The 22,727-nt window shown below is 41.2% G+C and overlaps 1 protein-coding gene and 1 long non-coding RNA gene across 4 annotated transcripts in view; one reads left to right on the top strand and one right to left on the bottom strand.

Annotated features, from left to right (window-relative positions):
* Positions 1–4,735, top strand: part of arb2a (ARB2 cotranscriptional regulator A) — a 132,599-nt gene extending 127,864 nt beyond the window's left edge. For all 3 annotated transcript variants that reach the window (XM_084690817.1, XM_084690819.1, XM_084690818.1), the window contains one exon: positions 2,942–4,735. In XM_084690817.1, the coding sequence (XP_084546943.1) occupies positions 2,942–3,099 (158 nt within the window). In that variant the 3' untranslated portion in view covers positions 3,100–4,735. The remainder of the gene's footprint in view (positions 1–2,941) is intronic.
* On the bottom strand, positions 1,128–20,380 carry LOC146232816 (uncharacterized). Its single transcript, XR_014742315.1, has 2 exons — positions 20,219–20,380; positions 1,128–1,641 (listed from the first exon to the last, which is right to left on the bottom strand). It is a non-coding gene; the product is annotated as an uncharacterized LOC146232816 (long non-coding RNA).
* Positions 20,381–22,727: the final 2,347 nt, after the last annotated feature.

A 22,727-nucleotide genomic window follows, 5' to 3' on the forward strand; every position in this document is an offset into this window, starting at 1 on the left:
CTTTAATAAATGCAGCTCAGAGATAGGGCCTTCCATGCTCACATCAGTGTAATTATGAATTATAAAAAAAGAAAAGAAAAAGTTTGATTCAAGTAAAATAGGCCATTAGTACACAAGCAATTAAGTGCTGAGCCTTTAAATAATGTAGCACAGATGGAAACTAATTATAGCCGGCGCGCTTTGATTCTGTCTTTCTGTCTGTGTATCACTCGGGGCGTCACTTTGGCTTATCACTCACCTCGCGTTTGTTTTGAAATTTGTGACGATCACACCAGATTAGCATTTGCAACAGCATGCGAGTGCTTGGTGACAGAGAAGAAAGCATGGCCCATAGCTATGGAAGAGATCCCTTTCTATGCTCCCAAAACACAACTTCTGTTCCCTTACCTCCATGTGCACAAACGATAACAAGGCTGCGAGTGTGTGTGTGTGTGTGTGTGGGGGGGGGGGGGGGGGGGATGTGTGGAGACCAGTGCACTGTAAGTCGCAGGGAGATGAAACCACCAGTCAATTACCCTGAGAGGGATCTCATGGATGTAATAGAGGCTAAGCATGCCGGATCAAATACGCTGGCTCCTCTGACTGTCCCACAACATAACAAATGAGCCTTGCCCCGACCCGGACACACAAGTCTGTGCAGTGTCAAACCCACGGCCCTTGGTGTGTGTGTGTGTGTGTCTTACCTTTACACTGTTGCCAAGCCTATGTAGTGTTTCTGTAATTGTAGAGCATAGACCACTGTCAGCCTTTCCTTGTGCTGAGAGCATGTCTAAGACACTGTATTACAGAGATATCATGATGTTTATTGTATAATATTTGGTTTAATGAATCTCCAGACTGTCCACTCTGGAGGTTAATACATATATAAAATAAACATGCATGTAAAAGCCAATTATAACATATTTGGGTTTTCTATGAGAAGGAAATTGCTGTATACATTCACCACATCCTCATTGAAATTGTATTTACAGTGTGATATCTTTAGGTATAAATATTTGAATTAGTTAATGAACTCATAAATATCTGAAACCTCTTCACTTTTTACGTTTGATCGCAGGGTTGTTGACCCTGTCAGAAATGCCTGCCTCGTGTAAAACGAAAAAAAAATTCTTCCATTACAAAAAAAATAAATAAAACTTTTCATTAAGAAACAGTAAAAGGAGGAGAAAGACCTCACGCCTGTTTATGACTGAGCATCCACTTAGCACACGGCGGGATGACGTTTCATCGATCCCTACCTCTCTTAAAGGTATTACTTTGATTTGCGGTGTGGCTAAGATAACTGTCTCCCCCCCCCTCTCCCTTCACATTGAGCCATTTAACAGTTACAGAACTCCCATCGTTCTCTAAATCACCCCTCCTCGCCACGGCTCTGACAACCTCCATTAGGGTTCGACACACTTTGGCAATTAACGAAGGAGTGGGCGGAGCCGGTGGAAGGCCTGTTACCCGCCCCTGGCCCCGGGCGGGTGCCGCAGCCAGGGGCGGGGCTTATCCACGGGGCCCAGCCTCATCTGCATATCGGCAACGGAGACGCACTCCCGGTGACCCCGGAGCTGAGCCCGGGCGGAGGGCCCGTGGCGCTCTGGAGTTCACCGGCAGTTCGAGGCGATCCAGGCAGCGCAGTGAGATCGATCGCTCCTGCGGAAAGAAAGAGAAGAGGGGAAAAAAAGAGAGGTCAAGAAAAAAAACTAGCGATGTAGAGATGGATGAGAAAATGTGGGAGTGGAGGGGGGGGGGAGATCCCAGTGCTTCAAATTGGATATAAATTATAGATAAGAGGTGTGAGAAGACTTGTGTTTTTTGTTTTTTTGCAAGGGAGTGTATCGTCCCACACAGGTAACACAGCGTTTGTGTTTGTGGGGTTATTGACTCCATGATTGCTAGGCTAGTAGATCTGACCCGAGGCTCTGATCACGGACAACCTGCTAAAGCCGAAACATCTATAGCCAGTGTCCCAGTGTGACCCTCCCCGGTCCCTCTCCCCTCAGCACCCCCATTACACCGGCCAGCCAAGGGTCAATCTAATAAACATGAGGTCAATACGGGCAGCCAACAGAGGCCAGTGTTTGGTAAGGGCCTTAAAGGTACTTTTTAATTGGATCCCTGTGGCCCGCTCAACAGAAGAGGAGAGTTCTCACGGCACACGTGTGGAACATGTATTCCGGATCAAGAAAAACACTGACACGTTGCCTCTCTCATCGTTTCTGGGCCACAGGGATTCAACTTCCATATCGTCCATCCGTTCCCCCTGCTCTTCCAGAGAACCGTACGGTCCGTTTACAAAGCAGCCGGGCGCCCACGGCAACCAGGAGAGAGAAAAAAAAAAACCTAGAGGTGCTGTGTGGCCGTGCCCGGATAGAGCCGGCGACTATTACTCTGACCTCCAGGAGCCGGCTAGGAGGAACCTGAGGCGTGCCGTACCAGATTTCAGGCCCGCCGTGACCCCTAACATGGGAACTGGCTAACCTGGAGGACAGGGGGGGGAAACCAAGCACTGCTACCCACCCCCCCACCCCCCATCCCCCAGCCCACCTGATACACCCCCCTTCTATGAATCAGCCCTGCAGTATGAATGACTACCGCTCCACTGGGTTTTCTTAGTGCATCCATTGTGCATAACTCGCATTCAATTAAAAGGCACGGGGATGGAGGGGGCAGGCTGGCGTTTTCTTATCGCGTATCGCTCCGGATCAAATATGAAGACTATCCTATTGGACGATCGGGGTCAGAGGTTGTCACGGCGGCGGGCTCTCTCGTTCTCTCCCTCACTGGGGCGTTCCAGGAGCAGGAAAGAGGATTGCGGAGCAAAGCGAGTCTTTTCACTGAAATCGGCTTGCGGATTTCAGTTTACGACGAGGACGACGTTGACCACTTTGCTTTCACCCCGAATGTTCAGCCTCTCTCTCTCTCTCTCCACCCCTCCCCCTCTTGTGTTTAGGCACAGAGAAACACGAGCTGACGTCGTGGAGGAGCTTCAACTCCATCTTCAAGTTCTTCACCGAGGCTCTGGAAGCGGAGGTGTTCGAGGAGGAGGAGGGGCCGGCCAACACCGTCACCACGCGCAGCTCGCACAGAATCAAGCACGACGACCTGTAGAGGGACACGCGCAGAGAGGGGAGGGACAGAGCGGGAGGTCCCTAGACCCTCCCCCCCGACTGCCACCCTCTCTACCTAACCGTCCCCCTCCCTCCCTCCTTCCTTCCTCAGGTCTTGTCTCTCTTTGCTGGACCTGTCTATACTGACGCGTACATGTATTGTTGTTGCACAAGCCCCCGGCGCAGGGTCGTGGTGTGGACACATCACAAGAGCGTTTTGGGGTTCTTTCTAGATGAGTGCAACTTTGTCAAAGCAATACGGGCTGAGTGTTAGCGCTTCCCCTTGAGCTGTGAGTGAGTACAGGCCATGGCTGCATTAGGGCTGACCGCCACAGTGTACACAGAGCCCGGGTGCACCTCTAATTGTCCTGACATTGCCAGCTAATGCTCCGGTGGGGCCGCTCACCACTTCCTTCACCCCCAGGTCCTAAAACCCGCCCGATTAGTTGTTCCAAAGTCCTCCACGCATACTGTAACAGTTTGTGTTTGACATATCTCCCTCGCCTCCTTGTTTATCACAGAGCAAACGCCTCGAATTAACTTGACATGATTTTAAGATGAAGCAAGAATTGTTTTAAATGGACACCTTTACACCTCTCTAACTATACACTGTTGTTTTAGCATAAACGTACTTATCCTGTTCGGGTTCTTACAGCTAGAGCTTATGAATCTTGACTATCCAGTTTTAGGTTTGATGATCATAACAGCTGAGTTAATGTGGGGGGTTTTTTCTACGTCTTTTACTCACTCAAGTATAACATTTACACTTTAATATCAAAGATGTCTTCAAATTATAAATGCGGTAGGTAGCAAACTTTTATTTTCTTTTTATGTATGGTAAGATTCCTCAACAATTGGTGGTGGTTTCTTTTTGATATCCATGAAATTGATGTCTCCAGATGATTGAATGTGGTGAAACATAAATAAAAAACTAACCTGTGCTACATATGAAGAATTCAGGACACTATAAATATTTTAAATCACTTAAAGCCAAACATCAAAATTAGTTTTAAGGATATCTCATTTTAGCAGAAACCAGAAGTCCACCAGTCATAAAACTTCAATATATCGCCTTAACGTCAGAAAATCCAAGATTTCAATATTATGTTAAGCCTGGATGATATGTGCTGTGATGTTTGGGAAATGTAACACTGCCTTTTTTCCACAAGACCCTCCCTTGTAGCCACATAACTGACAAAGCCTGCTCTGGCTTAGGGTGAATTATCTCAGTCTGACGCAAACAAGATAAAAAAAGAAAGAATATCCATGTGAAGATATAAACCACTCAAAGCTTAATGGAGCATCCTTTTGATGGTAATAACACATCTATCCCTGATACACCTTGGAGTCCACCTAAACTCTTCACTCATAACTGTTTACTTTGTTGGCAGTTTGATGTATGAAGGTAGTTGAAAGTTTGATCAAAGATATATTTCATATTACACGTTTTAAATTAATTGTGATTAACAACAATTGATATTGCTTTTGTATGGTCTTTTTTTATTACGACAAGAGACTAATTGCTGTCTGATTTGTGTTTCTTGTGTATTCATGTGGGTGTTCACCATGAAGTTTCCTTTTCATTTGATCTCTGTACTTATGGTTGTTTTAGTTCGTTTTTTTTTTTTTTTTTTTTTGGGGGGGGGGGGGGGGTTGTTAAGATGGGCTGCTGCTGTTTCTGAATTAACTGCTGTTCTGGCCGCCCTATGGCTTGACGCACAAAGAAAATAAGAAATCTAACACACTTTCCCACATCATTTGTATATCCTTGCCTTAGGAATCAATAGAACAATATTTCCCTTGCTATTTTTTAATAAAGTCAAACAAGCCATATATGACAAGCCATATATGAATGACTCTAAAGTTTTGAGAGCAGCCTTAAACCAAATCCAAAGCACACTCGATATGTAAATTGGGACTTATTTTAAGAATTGCTTTTGGAGATATTATTTTTGCAGATGATTTATAAGGTTTCTTGATAGTAAACGTAGTCAGTATCAAAATACATTTTGGCTCCATGAAATAGCGCTCTATAGATATATAAGGTTGACAGAATAATTTTCGTGATTTTTGTTCAAATTTGTTTTACAATTATTCTCCTTTAATCATTTCCCCTACTTTTCTCCTTGGTTGATTGAAACGTTTTTGTATTTCGCTAAATGGTTTAAAGTGAATAAAGAAAAACTACGTTTTTCAATGTGGATTGTAATATTTTGACTTCGAAATGTTGAGGTCATTAGGGCCTATATGCTATATTATCATACCTTCAATTACGTTAACGTAGCCTATAACACTGCACTGTATCAATAAGACAAATGACTTTGGAGACAGCTAAATGTATTATACTAATTGAAAAAGTCGTTTCAACTTGAGGTAGGAAGCAGGAAAGAAAGTGAAAAGTTGGAAGAAACCTTGAGAGCTCGCTCCAGCCTGTTGCGCTGCTCACGTGGCTCGTTTTCCCGACTGCGAAGTGCGCGGGGAAGTTGAGCTCTTAGGAAAAGTGATCCAGTCATCATCTTACATAACAGCTATGAAACCTTACCTAGGAAGATGATCTACCGCTCAAGATGCATTGAGCCCATTCTCCAACAAATGAACCACTGTTAACCATGGCGCATAGGCTACCCTTTAAAATTCGTTTCACAACCAACCTTGTTGCTTTTTTCCCCTCATACAGTGTTCAAAGAGCCTGTACACCGTTGGATATGTCTACTGCTTGAAGTCGAGCTGTCTAAGTTTCACGTTTTATTTTAGTGATTAAACTTTTAAACTGTGTACCTATCCAATTACAACAGGTTTGACGTGTCAAATTATGGATGACACATGAATTAAAAGTCTTAGAAATGGAGATTCGTTTTCCCGTGGAGAGCGCTATCCCAGCGAGGTTTACTGCATCATTTGTTTTCACACGGAGAAAACCGATAAGGTCATTAAACGCCCCTTCAATAAATCTTTAGAAATCTTCCCGTTAACCTCAGAACAACAAGTGCGAGGGAGTGGAACGAGCGATATCTCTACACCACACACAATGTTATAGTAAAAGCGAGCATTCAATCACCGGTCATCAGTTGATGTCTCTGTGTTGATTAGTAAAATGCCTTACATTCTGTGTTAAATTTAAATAATTCCAGGTACCAACATTTTCCTATTTGACATGATTTATGGAGACTGAAGTCTAGCCCTTATATTTACCAACTCTTGAGAAGGTGCATTTCAACATGACTGATTAGTTGTTATGAGAAGCTTAAACATTTCATAATTTGTGTCACACTTTACTTAATTTCACTTTCAACTGCTTAAATCAGCCAATATAAAAGCAAAAACCTATACAGGCCTATGTATAACGACATGATCATTCCTTAGTGTATTCAATTTTTTGAGACGTCTAAAGCCTGGTGTGGTCTCTAATGTCAGTGATATTTCCATATGATTATTTTCTTCTTTTTTATCAGACGCTCGGATTGCCAACCTCGCTCTTGACCGCTCGAAGACTATATGCACGCCACCACGGCTATATGTGAACTCTTCCAACGACGGAGGCATTAAGCAAAGTTGGAATGTCACCCACACCAGCCCCTGTAGTCTTCTGCTCTCCACCAGATCGCTGTCAGATCTCTATTTGCATAATTATATGCTCAGCTCTGAAGAGAAAACTAACCCCCAAATTTTACGGGTCAACAAACTGCAACAATCAATGTTTTATCGCTTATACTGAAAAAAAAACTACCTTACACAATCATTCAAGAGGAACCCCCCCCCCCCCCCCTCTCTCTTTCTCATTCTCTTCCTCTCTTTCTTTCTTTCTCACTATCTATATCTCTCTTTCTCCTCTAAGTAGGGGAGTAAATACGTTTTCATCTATTGACCGAGTAAGAATGTATGGCTTAATCTCGAGGTGTAGGCCTATTCATGTATCCTCTCTTCCCACCCCAATCTTTCATTCTTTATTTATCTCTCTATCTCTACGAAATAGTATGTTCTTTGCAGAATAGGTCTCGTATATATGGCACTGCCCAGTCTCAAGTTCCAATGTGACGGTGTCATTACATATTCATTGACCGGCAAAGCATTCATCCACTGAAAGCAACCTTACTTCAATCAGTCTACCCACTTCAAGACCAAATGAAACAAGACCAGACGGCCTAACGTGAAGGAGCGACCCATAGATGCAACCCATGGACCCGGGAGGATGGGACTTCACGACCGGTCCTCTCAATTTGTCTGCAGATAATTCAGTCGACTGTAATCTCAACAAAGTTGTCGTGTGTTCTCTCCCGCAGACAAATCCTCTAAACAGGGTCCGAAGAGAAACTTGTGGGAACCCTCATCGATCATTACCTGAAAAGCATTGAATATACCGTTAATGGCCCGAATAGTGGTATAGCTCATGGAACCATTTCAGATTTTTCAGCACAGACGCCACCCTGTCTATCCTACTGCACACAGCCAGGTCAGGTAACCTGTACTATAAGAGGCGCGAATGTTCAATAGCAGCGACCACAAACGAGCAGCCTTCTTCTTTTTTTTTTTGTGGACCAACAGACTGGCCGACAGAGCGAGCTATAGAGCTGATAGTCACCGCTAATAAAGACAAAAATCAACATTCAAAATAATGGTCTTAACACTTAGAAGTACAAAGAGTGAGCCTATTACAAGCATTGTAGTTTGGTACAGCCAGACCGACAGACATGCTCTCCCACACACATACGCTACACCTGCCTTGCCGCTCGCTTCAATATAGCTTCCCCTGTCTTATAATAGACCTGCAGATACTATGTGTGCGGTGTTTGGTGGATGATCCTGGCATATAATGCACCGATTGTAGACAGCTGTTGGCAAGGCCGTTTTACAGTGTTCACTCCATTTGGCTTTAATAGTAGCTTTCAGGCGGCCGCTACTCTATACCCTGAACGCCCCCTCAATTACACCCTGCCTTATACTCTCAGGTCGTAAAGACTCCTGTTGTAAAAGCCGTGCTCTGAAATGGAATACATTTGAAGAATGGGCTCCAACTTTTAAGATTGTTGGCTACTTTCTAACAATTTAAGTGAAGGTATATTACTCAAGCAGTGATCACGTGGAGAAAAGAAAGCGGGTAAAATAGCTCAGTGGCCTACTTAACAGGCCACCGACGGCTTATTGGAGCAAATTGGTCATTTTGCTTTGATGAATGGCAATAAAGGTTGGGACAGGCTAGATGATTAGGGATACTTAAAACTATAAATTATGAGTTGATATTCTTTGATACCATATTGAAATGTTGTATAGTCTGTACATTGTTCAGTGCTTTACAGTAGCGTTAAAATGCTGATTGTGTGACAACAAACTGTTTTAAAACACATTGCTGAGTGTGTTATGTTCTTTCAGAATTATGAGAATCGACAAGAGTTGAAAAACAGCTTCAAACTGAAAGAATCATACACAGAAGACTTCAAAATGTTTTCAGTTGCAAAAAAAAAATCCACTGCCTTGGTGTAGCATATTCTGGCAATTATTGCAGATTATATTATTATATAGGCCAATTATTATTTCTAAATGACAAATCGGCCATTTGTAGTATTTACAGGCATACCTGATTCTTATCAGTTGAACCTATTGCACTATGGTTTCTAATAGAGCAACTTATTTTGTAAGTAAAAATTTGATACATTTTGGAAATAAGTAGGCCTACATACCAATTAAATATTCAAAATATTAATCAGTTAAACACAAATTCGATGCGCGGATAAAAGGAAGCATGTGTTGACTGTTTACTGTATTGATGTAAAAGTTAGTATTTTTTGTGACCGACTTATGAGAGGGAAGAAACGTCGGACAAAGGGATTCAAACAAATGTCCCATCTGAAAACAGTTTGTACACCGTCAAAGCCATTCACAAAGGCAACCTACTATAAACTGCGGGAGAATAGTAATAATAAACATGAAAGTACTGTAAAACGAAAACAAACAAATGTATATATATAGGCTATATGTGTGTGTATAAAATAAACGTAGTTGATCCTAATTGGTAGACCTAATGATTTGTCTTATAGGACTTTGTGTATTCTTATTTAAAGAAGCACAATGAAATAATTGTTATTGTCAATGCATATATATTATTTTCAAACACACACAAAACACCTCGGGTGTACTAAATCTACATGGGCCTATTTGTTTTTAATTGTGTAACAAATTAAACATTTTGCAGAAAAAAACTGTCTAACATACACTGTTGCTGAAAAAGTATGTTTCCAACAAGGAACACAATAATATACATCCATACTACAATAGGAATATTTTAGTCTATATCTATTTATATATATATATTGAGATTTGGGGATTTTGTCCTAACAAAGATACATCATAAGTTACAAAGATACATTATAAGTTACAACAAAAAACATTCCTGCATAGATGGAGATATAGTTAATAGCACTGGTTTACTTTTCTTTGTATAATTTGGTAACAATCACTTGTCATCATGCCCTTTTATGGATGCTAACTATCAATTAGTTTATATTATTATATTCGAACAGCCAGCTTGGCAAAGCCAAATCCTACTTTTTGAAACTTGCAAATCCATATGGTTTAAAGAGAGGAGATAATGCTGTGACTTCAGTTAGCGGAGCTGCTTCAATATTGTCTGTGTTGAGGATCAATAGACCAGGAACCAGACATACATACACACACACAAACCCTTTCTCATTGGTCGATGAGTAAAAAGAGTTCAATGTGATATTAAATCACAGATTCTAAATGAGTTTCATCAGCTGGATGCAGCTCTCCTAAACACACCGGGTGCGTGGGGTAGCCCCAGTCCCCCTAGAATAAGAACCAAGTTATTACTGCTGGAGGAACCATCATTGGCTCCAACGCAAATCCTCATTACCGATGCCCCAAAAGATGAAGCTCTAAATTAAGTTATTGCCATCCAATGAACTCAAATTATCCAGGCCGCAGAGGTGCTCGTCTGATGCGCCTCTGTTAAAAACACCCTGACAGGCAGTAAGGTGGAGAGAGAGGGGGAGGGGGGCGGGGGGGGCGGGGGGGGGGGGGGGGGGGAGTCACGGCGGTGGTCAGATTGGCAGGTGTGTGTTTTATATACATTTCATGGTCTCCCACCCTTTAGTTATGTTGGGTCCTATTCGAATCCTCTGGGTAAGCAGTTATTACACTATCACCATTAAAAGGTTTGCAGGCACCTTCCAGAGCTCTCTTTGAAGCCCCCCCCCCTCCTCTCCATTTCCGATGTGTCTACTTTGTTCCCTTCCCATTTCATTTCTTTATCAGCCATTCAAATGAAATTGGACGTCTCTTTCTCTCTCCTTGTCCCTGACAACCGGCTCCCTCTGCCACTGTCCATAATCTCCCCATCCAGTTGACTAGCTTTCTTCCCGTCGGCGCTCAAGTCCTTATTGTGTTGCTACCTGAGTCAGCAGGGAGGATGAAAGCGGGATTTGATGGAAGAGGGAAGTATGGTGGAAGTGTTGACAGGAGGAGACGGTGATGATGATGGGCGGAGGGGGGGGAGTTGTGACTGTCTGTTTGCCGGTGGTGGGCTGTGTTCAAATGTTCTGTGTGAAAACAAGCACAGAGTGACTAACTGCACTTTATTGCTGTTTATCCCTAAAGCAAACCTTTCATACAGTAAGGGACAATATCTACACAGCAGCTTCCTTCTCACTGTATATTCCCGCACCTGCCTTTGGGTCTACCTGGAATTTACATCAATCTGACACCACTGATCCCTATTAAATATTACTCAAATGATTTGCTTTTAGATATATACAAATGGTAAAATACAAATAGGTTAACTGAGCACAATCATTCAACAACTGAAATAAGCTCAAATACGAGTTAACTAGGTATGGGCTATATTTACATGGCTTAATTTGAGTTCTCCCAAATGGATGGCCTTTGAAAATGATCTCCTATGATAATAAAAATGATATACAAAATAATGCAGGTTTATTCCTACCATGTTTTTTTGTGTTATCAGATCCTTTTAATTTGCATTAATCTGTTTTTGGACTAAATGCATAAAGTCTAAATAAGTTTAACATACAAATGTATTCATAGTCAAAAGATGCAGGGTTTAATTTAGAAGTGATAGAAAGTTATATAAAATAAATGATAAAACTAGAATAAACGTACAAGGCATCTATTCAGGTTATATTAAATTAAGCAGGCCTCGTTGAAATATAGTATATTTTAGCCTAAAATAAGTGTGTATGGTAATAGGGCATCACATTTAATTTTATTTCATATAATTATGAGTTGTCAATTATGGAATATAGCACAATGTGACTACTGTGACAAAAAAATAAATAATACTTTGCTCTCATCTATATCAAAGAATTTTTGATTGTTTCAAAATTATTTTCTGCAAAATGTTGTGCAGGATTGTTTCGATTTCCTGTGAATGAATATTTATTTTGTATTTGAAATGTATACACATTCTATAGTATTTTTACATTCAATTTCTCTTTTGTTTTCTTGAGCATTGTTTCATGTATATGGTGGTCTGTAGGTGACTCTTTATTGTAATTTTATTTCTAACGTTTTAAAATAGTATGTTTAGTACATAAATAAAATGTATGTGTATATATACACGTGGCTAACACCACGGTTAAGAATCTTACAACACAGTAAAATGCTATTGGACCTTTTTTTTCTCTTTCAGTGGGATTGGCCCTTATCTAGCAAACCCAGCGGTGACCCACAGGATACATCCGAGGTGTGTATTTATACTGAGATGTTGACCTGTCAAGGGGGACTTGTTACGAGTTTAACTCGAACTGTTGGCGGTCTCCAGACGTCCACGGTGGCATCGATTTGAAACTTGTCCTGTCTAATTTGATGATAACATCCAGCTACCCTCGTGTAGCACCATGGACAGCGCTCTTTCTTGACCTTGCCTTGCTATCAAATTACCCCCGTCTGGGTAACGGTGGGAGACCGACACCAAGTTTGCCACACAGAGCAAAGCGATGGGGAAAAGGGGAGAGAGAGAGAAAATATAAAGAGAGAGAGGGGTGGGAGGGAAACCTCACTCTTCCTTTCCATCCTGATCTGTTTGACTTTAAGCCTGATAGAGCTCCTTAACAAGGTTTGTGGCACGGAATCTCTAAAAAGCCAAAAATCTGAAAAAATTAGCACACGAATTAGTGTCAAATGACGAAACCATCATATCAATTTGCGACCATCAAGTGCAAATGCAGCTTACAGTAGTCGATATGGCCTACAACAGTGTTTGTACAGTATGCCTTCTAAGCTAACAACAACAGACGTCAACCCATGTCAGTTAGGGCACGTGAGGGAAAGTTTAGGTTTGAGAGCCGTGGTTCTTGTCTAAAGTTTGAGAGAAATCCGAAGGCGCTGACAAAATAGGGATTTGCATGGTGGGAAGAGAGAGGCTGTTTGATGGAGCTCTACAGCTTTGAGACAGCTTGTTAATTAAAACCCCAAGAGATGAGCCTCTGGAGCCACCGTCCATATCAGAACACTGCTAACTATACTGACAGCAAGTTACTTAACAAGCCAGCGCGCGGGCAGCTTTGTACTCGTGCCTCAATCCCATACCTTTTTATCATAGGCTAGCAGTGAGATAATTTAAGTCGTTAAAATCCCACTGTGGCAGTGAAATATCGTGTTTTCTAGTGTGACAAACCAAAGTATTCACACTGTCATTTTCTTTTTGGGGGAGGGAGGGAATTTGATTGTCCCTGTGCTCCCAAATCCATACATATTATCTCTAAACTGTGGAAATTCGATTAGAGGTAGCAAAAAGAAGAATAAATAATTAGCGTATAATTTAAATTTAGGTTCCAAACTAAGGTATAGTAAAGTAAGCTGCTCTGATTATTACCATCCATTCCAAAATAATCTCCCAAAATTCTAAGAATATCTAAATTACCACTCTAAGCATTGGGGGAAACAATTGAGTTATAAAGCAAAACCAAAAAACGAATCAAATACATTATTTGCGTGGAAACAAATAGGCTCGATATTCTCTGATAAATTCCAACTGAGGTCATTTTATACTCATTGCCCTCTACATAATTCCCCCTTAATTGAACTCGCACCCACCCATTGCCTGCGGGAACTAGAAGCTATTTATTTTATATTCATGTATGAGTTGATGGCTTGTTAAGCAGAGAAAAACAAATACCGAGAGAGCCTTATTTAAACACCAGAACGTATCTATAGCCGTTGTACAAAAATGTAATTGAAATGAGTCATCTTCTCTTACGTGTTGGCCAAGTTCAGTTTGCTAATGTAAATATAGGCTGCCATCTAAGACGCTGTCTTGGCGGCCACGCGCACTTGATTCCCAAGAATTAAATCAAGCCTGAACAGTAGTGGTCTTTGAAGCTGCTCGTTTGGTCCGTGCAGGTGGAGGGGCCCGGGCGGGTACACGCGCACCTGCGGTGAGATACCACCCAAGATCCAATTGAGGGTGACGTAAACGTGTGGACAATAGGCCTACAGCTCTATTCCTGCTGAAAGATTCTTTCACCATAAAGGACTGTCATCTTTTGTATGGACTGCACAGTATGACTTCATGAATCGTACGTGTTGCATTATGCAATTTGTGCAGTGCTGCCTGTCCGTGGGTAAAAACTAATCCAACGGAATTTCTAAACTAGACTATGGGAGTATTTTGTGTTTCGCGATAACTGTGAAATAATTACATTCATGTTTCACCTGAAGCATTGTTTACAGTAGGCTATATATACATCGACAGCAATGGAATCCAAAGCTTTGTCAAATAACCACTGGCATAAAACTGCAGGCTACCAATCCACGTCATATGATAGACTATTAACTACACTGGCGCAAGCCTTTTAAAAATAGAACATGTAGCAGTCTTAAACGCATCTCGTGACATGTTTCTTGTTTCTAGGTTTCTCTATTTGTATGCACGTGTTTCTTTGTCATTTGCTGCGGTAAGGCCCTTGCACCTGACCGTCTGTGGCTTGTCTGAGGGGCAGAGCGCTTTTAGACAGCTGTGAAAGGTTCTCCATGTCTCGAGCACATTCATCAACGTCAGACATGGACAAGCCGCTATTTAGTGAAAGTGTAACTGCAGCAGTATATCTTCAAAGAGAGTGGGCCACTCAGCAAAACAAAACACATTTTCACACGCTGTATTCGAAAACTGCTTGTGTCCTAAACGTTCTCCAAATATACCGTCTAAACAATATCAACGTAAAATAATCGGGCAATTCATTGTTAAATTAGGTACAGCTATAATTTGTGTGTTCATAATGGGCAAACAAATGGCCCTCGTTTAGGATGTCATTATTTAAAAGAATACCAATCCAAATATTATTTAAGGCTATCATCAGCAATTGTCCTGCAATTGTTCTAGTTTTATTACTTTTTTTTTCTTGCAAATTATCAGTTTCTTTGGTAAAACAGATTACAAGATGTTCAATCCACAAATCATACAAATAGACATTCTAATGTTGAGGTTATTGGATTAAGAAGATAAAAAGTATCAGATTATCCTTTACACGTGGACAACCATAATTATTGTATAGCATCTAAGATAATACAAACACTGAATCATAAACAATAGCCAAATATAATTATCCGTTAAAAACGTGCATTTGGGAATCGCATTTGATTGCTGACTTCAATTAATCTGATTTGATCGTGTAAAATCCCTTCCAATTCATATGGCAAACCAAAACAATACCGTCTCTTAATACGCACATACTATATTTAATGAAAATAGTTTTCACAGATGTTAAACTATTTTACAATCGCCTCGGAAAACGCAGCCCAGTGCAGTGGACAGAATTGAGCGTGAGGAGAGGGGGTAAAGCAGTGGTTCCTCTGTCGGAGGGTCCCAGTACGCAGAGCGCCATCTAGCAAACAAAAGTAGAAACAAACAGCCGAGGCAGCCTCCATGCACTTCATTGCACGAGCACCAGTGCACAAGAACACCACAACAAAGAGAGCGAGCGAAGACAAACTTGATCGTTTCTATAACTTGCACCCCTGCCTTTGAGACGCTCACAGTTGTATTTTGAGTGCCAATGATTGACGTGAATTACGTGCCCCGAAACAGTAACTATGGGGTTTTGTTACATTAATGAATGATTTATAAATGACCTGATCGATTAATTTGACCATGTTATGATTTTCGTTTTTTTCAATACGCTGGATCGAATTCTAATGAACCTCAAAGGGTCAACATGCCAAGGCAACCAATCCAGTCAGTAGCGATGCCGCTAAATGTAAAGGAACTTTTAATGTCAAACTGGGTAAGGGAGGGGAGGTGACCATCCACTTGACAAAATCAATACTATCATCCTCAAGCTCCATAACAGCGTTTACTCCACCATGTGTGTACTACGAGCAAACAGTACATCTTATGCAGAGGCGTAGTTTCGAATCAATGTTTTGTCTCATAGTAGACTAGATTAGTGTTCTGGAGAGGCATTAAGTGTGCTGCCATTCGCTGCCCAATGCCTTGGTATCCAAAATATCACAGTGGTAGAACAAAGTCTAATTAACACGCTTTTAAGACAATAATACTGTCTCTCAGTCAGATATAACTGCTGTTTGTCCACACCTACATCATATGTCCATCTCATTGCCACACTCACGACTACACCTTCATTAGATGCCGAAGGACTGAACCAGGCCATCCCCACGATATGATTATGATTTAATAATCACAGTTATTGCAATAACACAGCAATGACTATTGTGATTAGGCTTACATGAGTAATGAAGATGATCATAATAATCATTACAAGGTGATGGGAACGTAGAGGCGCTTGCGTCTTTGGACTTCAATCAAAGTTACTATAGCCTATAGGCTACATGCAGGTGATTATCAATGTATCATACCTCAAGTCAAAGGAAAACACTTGCAGGAACATATCTATTTCCTCTTTCTAAGTACTTGTAACATGGTGATTTGAAACATATGCATTACAGTAAATCATCAACTAGTAGGCTATCAAGTTTTATTTTTATTTTTTTCTGATATCTCAATTTGCAAAACTGTAATAGGCTATACAAAAAGGGTAACGTTTTAATTTAAATATCTTAGTTCTGATTAGACGTATAGACATCAAGTCTATGAGGTATTTCTGGATGTGCTCTGTAATGGACGATTTGCATTTCTCTGCAAATTTCGTTCAAAGATGTGAGGTCATTATCTCTATTTTTCTTGACACTGGATAAGTGACCACCTAGTTTGAAGTAGCTTAACCATTTCTCCCCTAGCACTCATTGGTCTTAGAACAGACACTGTCCTCGAAATAAGGATTGAAATGTATAGGACTGTAAGTATACAGTCCATGGAAGAATACATTACTAAATGTTTATTATTAATGTAGCCTTTTTAGTACATGTACTGCGCGGATACGAGGCCTCTATGTGTAACTCATGAAAGGATGTCCAGTAAAACAGGTCAGTGCTTTAATTAATTCATTATTTTCTATTGTTCGAAGAATGACAGCCCACATAGTATACTATGTCCCATGTCTGTATGCCAATGGGGTTGGAATTGTCGGAATGATCTTTCTAAATTATTGATACGTATCTTTAAGATAAAGACTTACTAAGCCAATAAACAAAAGGTTTCATTGAATAATTGAGTAAGACTTTTTTATTACCAAGCAGACATCTAATTATGTCCTAAAATACATTATTAGACAGGCGCCTGAATATGCTCACTCTCATGTGGCAGAAAGGCTGGATGGGAATCTTGTTTTCCCCCATTACTCGACATAAGCGTCTTTGAGCACACACAGAAAATATGTCTATATTTATTTTAATATACATTTAATCTATAGTGCCTACTTTCGGACAGCCCTTTGTTTTATGTCAATTCTATGTGGTTAGTGAAATATTCCCCCACCCCTTTTGCATCTTATGCGTGGAGTGGAAAAAGTGAAGATGTGACGGGGCGTATTTGAAGTATGACGAGCTTTGTGGTCCACTCCTTTTCATTCCCTGCCTCAAATACGACCGCTTTCAAATAAGCCTCTCCGGCAATCCCAGCCCGACCGCCCCCCGCCACCTTGACATGAATGGGCGGCTGACCTTTTGGGCCGTGTCCACTCTGCGTCCAGTTTTATCCAAATAAGCCTCCTTCCCCCACCCTTCCTCATCTAGGATGCCAGCTATTCTTTACTGATATCATCAACGAATGCAAATGAATTTGGACGTGGGGGGGGGGGGGGGGGGGCAAGAGGGAAGAGAAAAGGGGGGGGGGGTAGTCATGGACAAATACCATACTAGCTGAGAATGCTCATGTGGAGATAGAATATTGAATACCCACCAATGTGGCCATATATACCGCCCTGAATTCAATTTTGCAGAGAAAACACACATTCCAATTTCTGAATTCCAGACTGAAAATTCGCCATTCAGATTAGATGCGTTTATTTCTGTTTGGCCTTTGAAGAGAGCGGGGTCGTGTCAGTCTGGAAGGAAAGGCCACTCCGTTAACCCCCTCCCTCTTCTCTCACACTCTCCCTTTCTCCCCTCTCTTCAATCCCTCCGATCAACCCACACCCTTTTTCAGCACATACACACACGTGAACGCGCGCTCTCACAATTCAACTAGCACACTGGCTTTAGGGCTACACAGAGGGTAGATTAGAGCCTTGCTTCTTTAACAAGGAGAGGAGGCACTTCTATAATCAGAGCGGCGGTATGTAGGCCACAAAGTGTTAGCAACCACAGAGCGAGGTGCTCTATGTAGCGGTCCAAGCGCTTTAGGCAAGCATGTGGAATGTTCTATCGAATGTTTTACGAGCATTAAAAGCACAGATGCTATTGTGTGTAGCATACTGAGGAGGATATATTTACAGACGTTTCAAAGATTGTTTACGTAGCCTATCATGGAATTACATGCCTTACCTAAATCATATTTGATTTCGATAATACAGTCCAGTGTGTATTAGGAACGCCAAAGTCATTATCTGAGATAGACACCCTCGATTATATCCTTCCTAGACATTTTACAGTGCAGAGTAGCTTGAACGGCTATTGGCAGCTTCTCCTTGCTTAGACACATACTGCAATATGGACACATGCACAGTTGATGGATGATGCTGAGTAAGATCGAAAAAATTCATGTATTTATCAACATCCTGCCTTCCCTTCAGTTCTTACAGGATGACAGGAGAGAGGGAGAGAGAGAGGGAGAGAGAGAAAGAGAGAGATAGAGAGAGAGAGAGAGATGGCATCGATGATTGCTGGAAACTACCATTGGAGACCGTTTCCCTATGGTAAAAATGAAATTTACTTTCAATGCAAGGTTTCAGTCAGTCAGACAAATAGTACACGCTAGGTTCAAATAAATAAGCTAGTCAACAATAACAAAAACAGTAGAGAGAGAGAGAGAGAGAGAGAGAGAGAGAGAGAGAGAGAGAGAGAGAGAGAGAGAGAGAGAGAGAGACAGAGAGACAGAGAGAGAGATAGAAGTATAGATAAATACATAGATAGAGTGAGATAGATACAGAGATAGAGAGCAGGCTATGACAATTCTTGCAGCCATGGTGCATACAAATAAGCTATGTTGAACGTCTCCTTCGGGAAAAACAGATGTTTATTTTCCATGTTTCAGTTTATGGTGGTCTACATATGTAGGATTGGAACACTTCCAGAATATTACTCTGCTATTTTCTAAACGTCTGTTACAGTTAAGACACATAGCTTATCTATCTATTTGTAAACAGTTCAAATGAAACATTAATACCTCTGCTGCGCCAGTAGCTTGGCCACCAAAAGGGGCTTAATGGGCCTAACGGAAAAACCCATGTGGTCAACTAAAAAGCCTTTCAATTTATTGTCATTCATTAAAAAATATATAGCCCTGCCCCATAGATGGTTAGCTCAATAGCTAATATCGTTATAAGCATTATTCTGCTTGAGTGATTAGCTTAAAAATACAGTGGTCTATCAAGAAAGATTGGTCAAGCTTGAACGCGGCCTCTGTATTTCAGTCTTTAGGCTAGGACATAATCCGCTGTGGTCTTATCCAATCAGCTTGGATCTACTTACTCGTCTATACGTTTGAGTATAGACAAGAAGAAGTCAACTTCAGAAAATGTATCAGGGACATTTTGAACTGACATGAAATGTGTACAGTAGTGGCCAAAAAATCAGTTTAACATAAAATGCTGCAAAATAGGTCACCAATAAATTTGGTCACAGCATGAAGTGTAATTGCAACAAAATGCTGCTGAGTAAAATTGAGGAGCTCGCTGGCTGCGGTGGCAGAGTCACAAACCATCTGGTGTGTATTAGAAAGAGAAGCCGTAAATATTGCTGAAAAGCCCGGGCGTTATCAGGTATGTAAACCCGGCATTACTGGCCTCCCATATGTTGACATAATCACAGTGTTGGGATGTCTATTAAAACATATCTGAATTGATACATTAACATGGCCATTCAATTAATTTTGTTTGTGTAGATGTCCCAATGACTTGAAGTCAGTCCATTAAATTTTTTGAATGGATTAGGCAATGGCATGAAGTTGGCGCATGCCAAAGAAATCCTGTGGTTCTGCTGTAGCTCAGTTGGATCGCTGTGTATTTTTTTTTTTTCGGGCAGTAGCCTATCTCAATAGACTCAGTTAGCAACAAGTTAACTTAAAAGACACATTTACTTAACAACAAAATAACCATATCCAGCATAGCTCAAATTGTCATTCCCCATAATGACACGAAAAGCCTACTTACAAACTTCCCATAGGGAATGAAGCTACTTCTCTACTCAAAAACTCAGCCCCCTCTCGTCGCTGTTTCGACTTTGTTACCTCGTTTCACGCTATCCCTTTCAAATCAAACTTTCCTTTCCGATCTCCTGGGTCTTTTCCGGCACTGTGATTTATTTCACCAGCCCGTATACCTACACAGAAAAATAGCACTCTCGAGTTTAAATGCCACGTGTTGATTAATTTGTTGTTAATGACAGCCGGACTCGTACACAGTCACATCCTCTCTCCCTTTCTCACTCATCCCTCCCCCTTCTCTCCCTCACTCTCCCTCTCTCTCACTCACTCTTGCTTATCCATTTCACTCAAACGCACACACACTGCAAGTTAGACACCCCCCCCCCCTCCCCCCAAAAAAAACCCAACAACCTCTAAACAAATCTCTTACTTTTTCGGTGGACCTCCATCGGAGTAGTGGTGTTGTAGCTTCACTGTGCTCCATCTCTCCACAGTCATGAAGTTGCCTATGTAATATGTGAGTTCAACAAAACATCTCGTTTTAATTAATATGATTGTGGGCTCTGTCCCATAGACTACCCAAAAGCTTTGAGTGAAGTGCAGTGCAGATTGAGACATATTGAGCCCGCTTTAAAAGGATCATTTCATGTGGGAGGTTGGACACAAAGTTTGGACTCGTGACTGGCATTCCGGAGAGACATGCATATTTTAAAACAACAAAGCAAGATAGAGACGAGGCCCAGGGTGGGAGGAGAAAAAAAAACTTGGAAAGAAGTTACTATCTGATGAACAGCTGTCATTGTTGGGCAAGTCTTGAACGCGTATGAAGATATACATTCCCAAACAATCCCCTGTCCAATAGCCTGATGCTACCAATTGACAGTCCACTATTGATTTTTTAATATAAAAAATACAGATGAAGCTTCAGTATTGCATGTTAAAATTACTTTCTCTCATATAAATATCGTTATTATCTTAAATAATTAAAAAATATTAGTTGTTTAATATCAATTGTTTATTTAACTTACCCCTATGCATTCAAGAATTATTGTGATTATTGGACTGGCAGGTCCACCAAATAGCCTCCACCTAAAGGCTTTATAGTTAGATAAACTATTAAGCAAATATGTATTCGAATATATTTGTTGAATTGAATCCTCATCAAAGCGCATGAGAATGGAGCTGTGATGCAGTGTACATGCTTATAAAATAATGTTTTATTTTTATTTTTTGCACAGAGAATAATGACACCACAAATAATTGCCAATGTGATAGTTGAACATTAGTGGCCTGAGTGTCTTTTCACGTCAAAGTCAAATTGTAGCTGACAAAAGTTACATGCTTACTGTTGTCACTATGTAACCAATGCTCACACGACGAGTTGAAGTCATTGCCTGTGACAATGAGGACTATATGGATAACAACACCGTTGTGTTTTCTATGTCGATACGGGTACTTCTAGTGAGTGAAGAGTCTATTCGTGTGAAGGCATAAAATGTGTTCCCTGTGACGAAATCTGACCGTTGAAATGAAGGGAATGGGAGACAAAGGAGAATGTGCATGGTGTGGTGCTGGATATCTCTGTTAGTTGTCAGCGTTGGTCCATGGGTATGGAATGCTAATGAGTGAGGGGTTTCTCTCTCTCTCTAAACCCCCTCCCGCCCCTACCCCCTCCTTTCTATCCGTCTCTCTCTCACACACTCTCTCTCGGGGAGAAAAGCGGATCGATAGCTGACCCGATGGTTTGGCCAATGCTTTATTTATCTGGCCAGACAATGATATTATCAGCCTTGAACGTTATATACAGCAAACGTCTTCCTAAATCAACACAAAGGGATCGCTTACACAGCGTTCTGCCTTCTCGCAACAACCTCCCTCCCTCTCACACACACATGCGCGCGCGAACACACGCACGATAGCGCGTGTGCACACAGGGACAAGAAGGCACACACACGGAGACGTCCCCTTATGTTACATTCACAACTGGGGATATTTTATACCCTGTAGTGTTGGATTTGATCCATGGCTTAAAGCTTGCCTGTGAGGTCTGCGGACTGCAGAATTATACTGCGATCATTGAGATTGTTAGCGTCATTCCAGCTCTACTGCTTATGGTCACCACTGTGCCATACACAGTGAGCAACACACCGTGCGAAAACCATGCTGTTTTATGATTCAGAAAACGCACACAAGGCAAGCATCCCATGGGATTTTGGTGCGTTTAAAACACAATCTCTTACTCCTGTCTGTTAATAGCTTTGTAAAGATTCTGATTTTAAAACACTTGTTGTGTCCACGTGGTATTGAATTCATGTAATTATGCATAATACTTAATACATATTTTATGAATTTCAATTTATATCTCTCTATTAAATATAGTAATTTAAAAAATAATATTTGGGTGTATTATGGAATGGGATTTAAGATTAACCTACATCTTGAGTTAATATAGATGAATTAAAGTTTTGCACTTTGTCTGTATTGACGCATGTGGCTGCTCAAGACGTGAAACCATTGGTTGCATGATGTTTCGGAAATAGGTTGGCTGACAATTTCGGATAATAAATGTTTCGCATTCAGACAGATATCTCAAACGTGAAATCGCACCCAGCTGCTTGTATAAGCAAACAAATAGCCCCATGTTAGGAGTCCTTCACTTGTGGTTTGATGAATGAAACCAGACAAAGGTAAATGGTTATTTAACTCATTTAGGAATAACACTTTGGTAACCAGAGTTTCCGAAATTACCGTGGCAGAAGTGGGGCCCATAGTGTGCCGAAGATCCATCTTCCTTCACCCACCGCATTCAGTCAAAACTAGCCTCCAAGTTATGCAACTTCTAAATTGCTACACTTTTGTGCAGGAGCAGAACACCCAAACTACAGCCTGCAGAGACAGCATTGGTAATGGACTAATGATAATACAGGTCTCAAAACCAG

This window comes from Hypomesus nipponensis, chromosome 24 (assembly GCF_054491055.1).
Source record: "Hypomesus nipponensis isolate SF chromosome 24, ASM5449105v1, whole genome shotgun sequence".
In the NCBI taxonomy this organism is placed as follows: Eukaryota; Metazoa; Chordata; class Actinopteri; order Osmeriformes; family Osmeridae; genus Hypomesus; species Hypomesus nipponensis.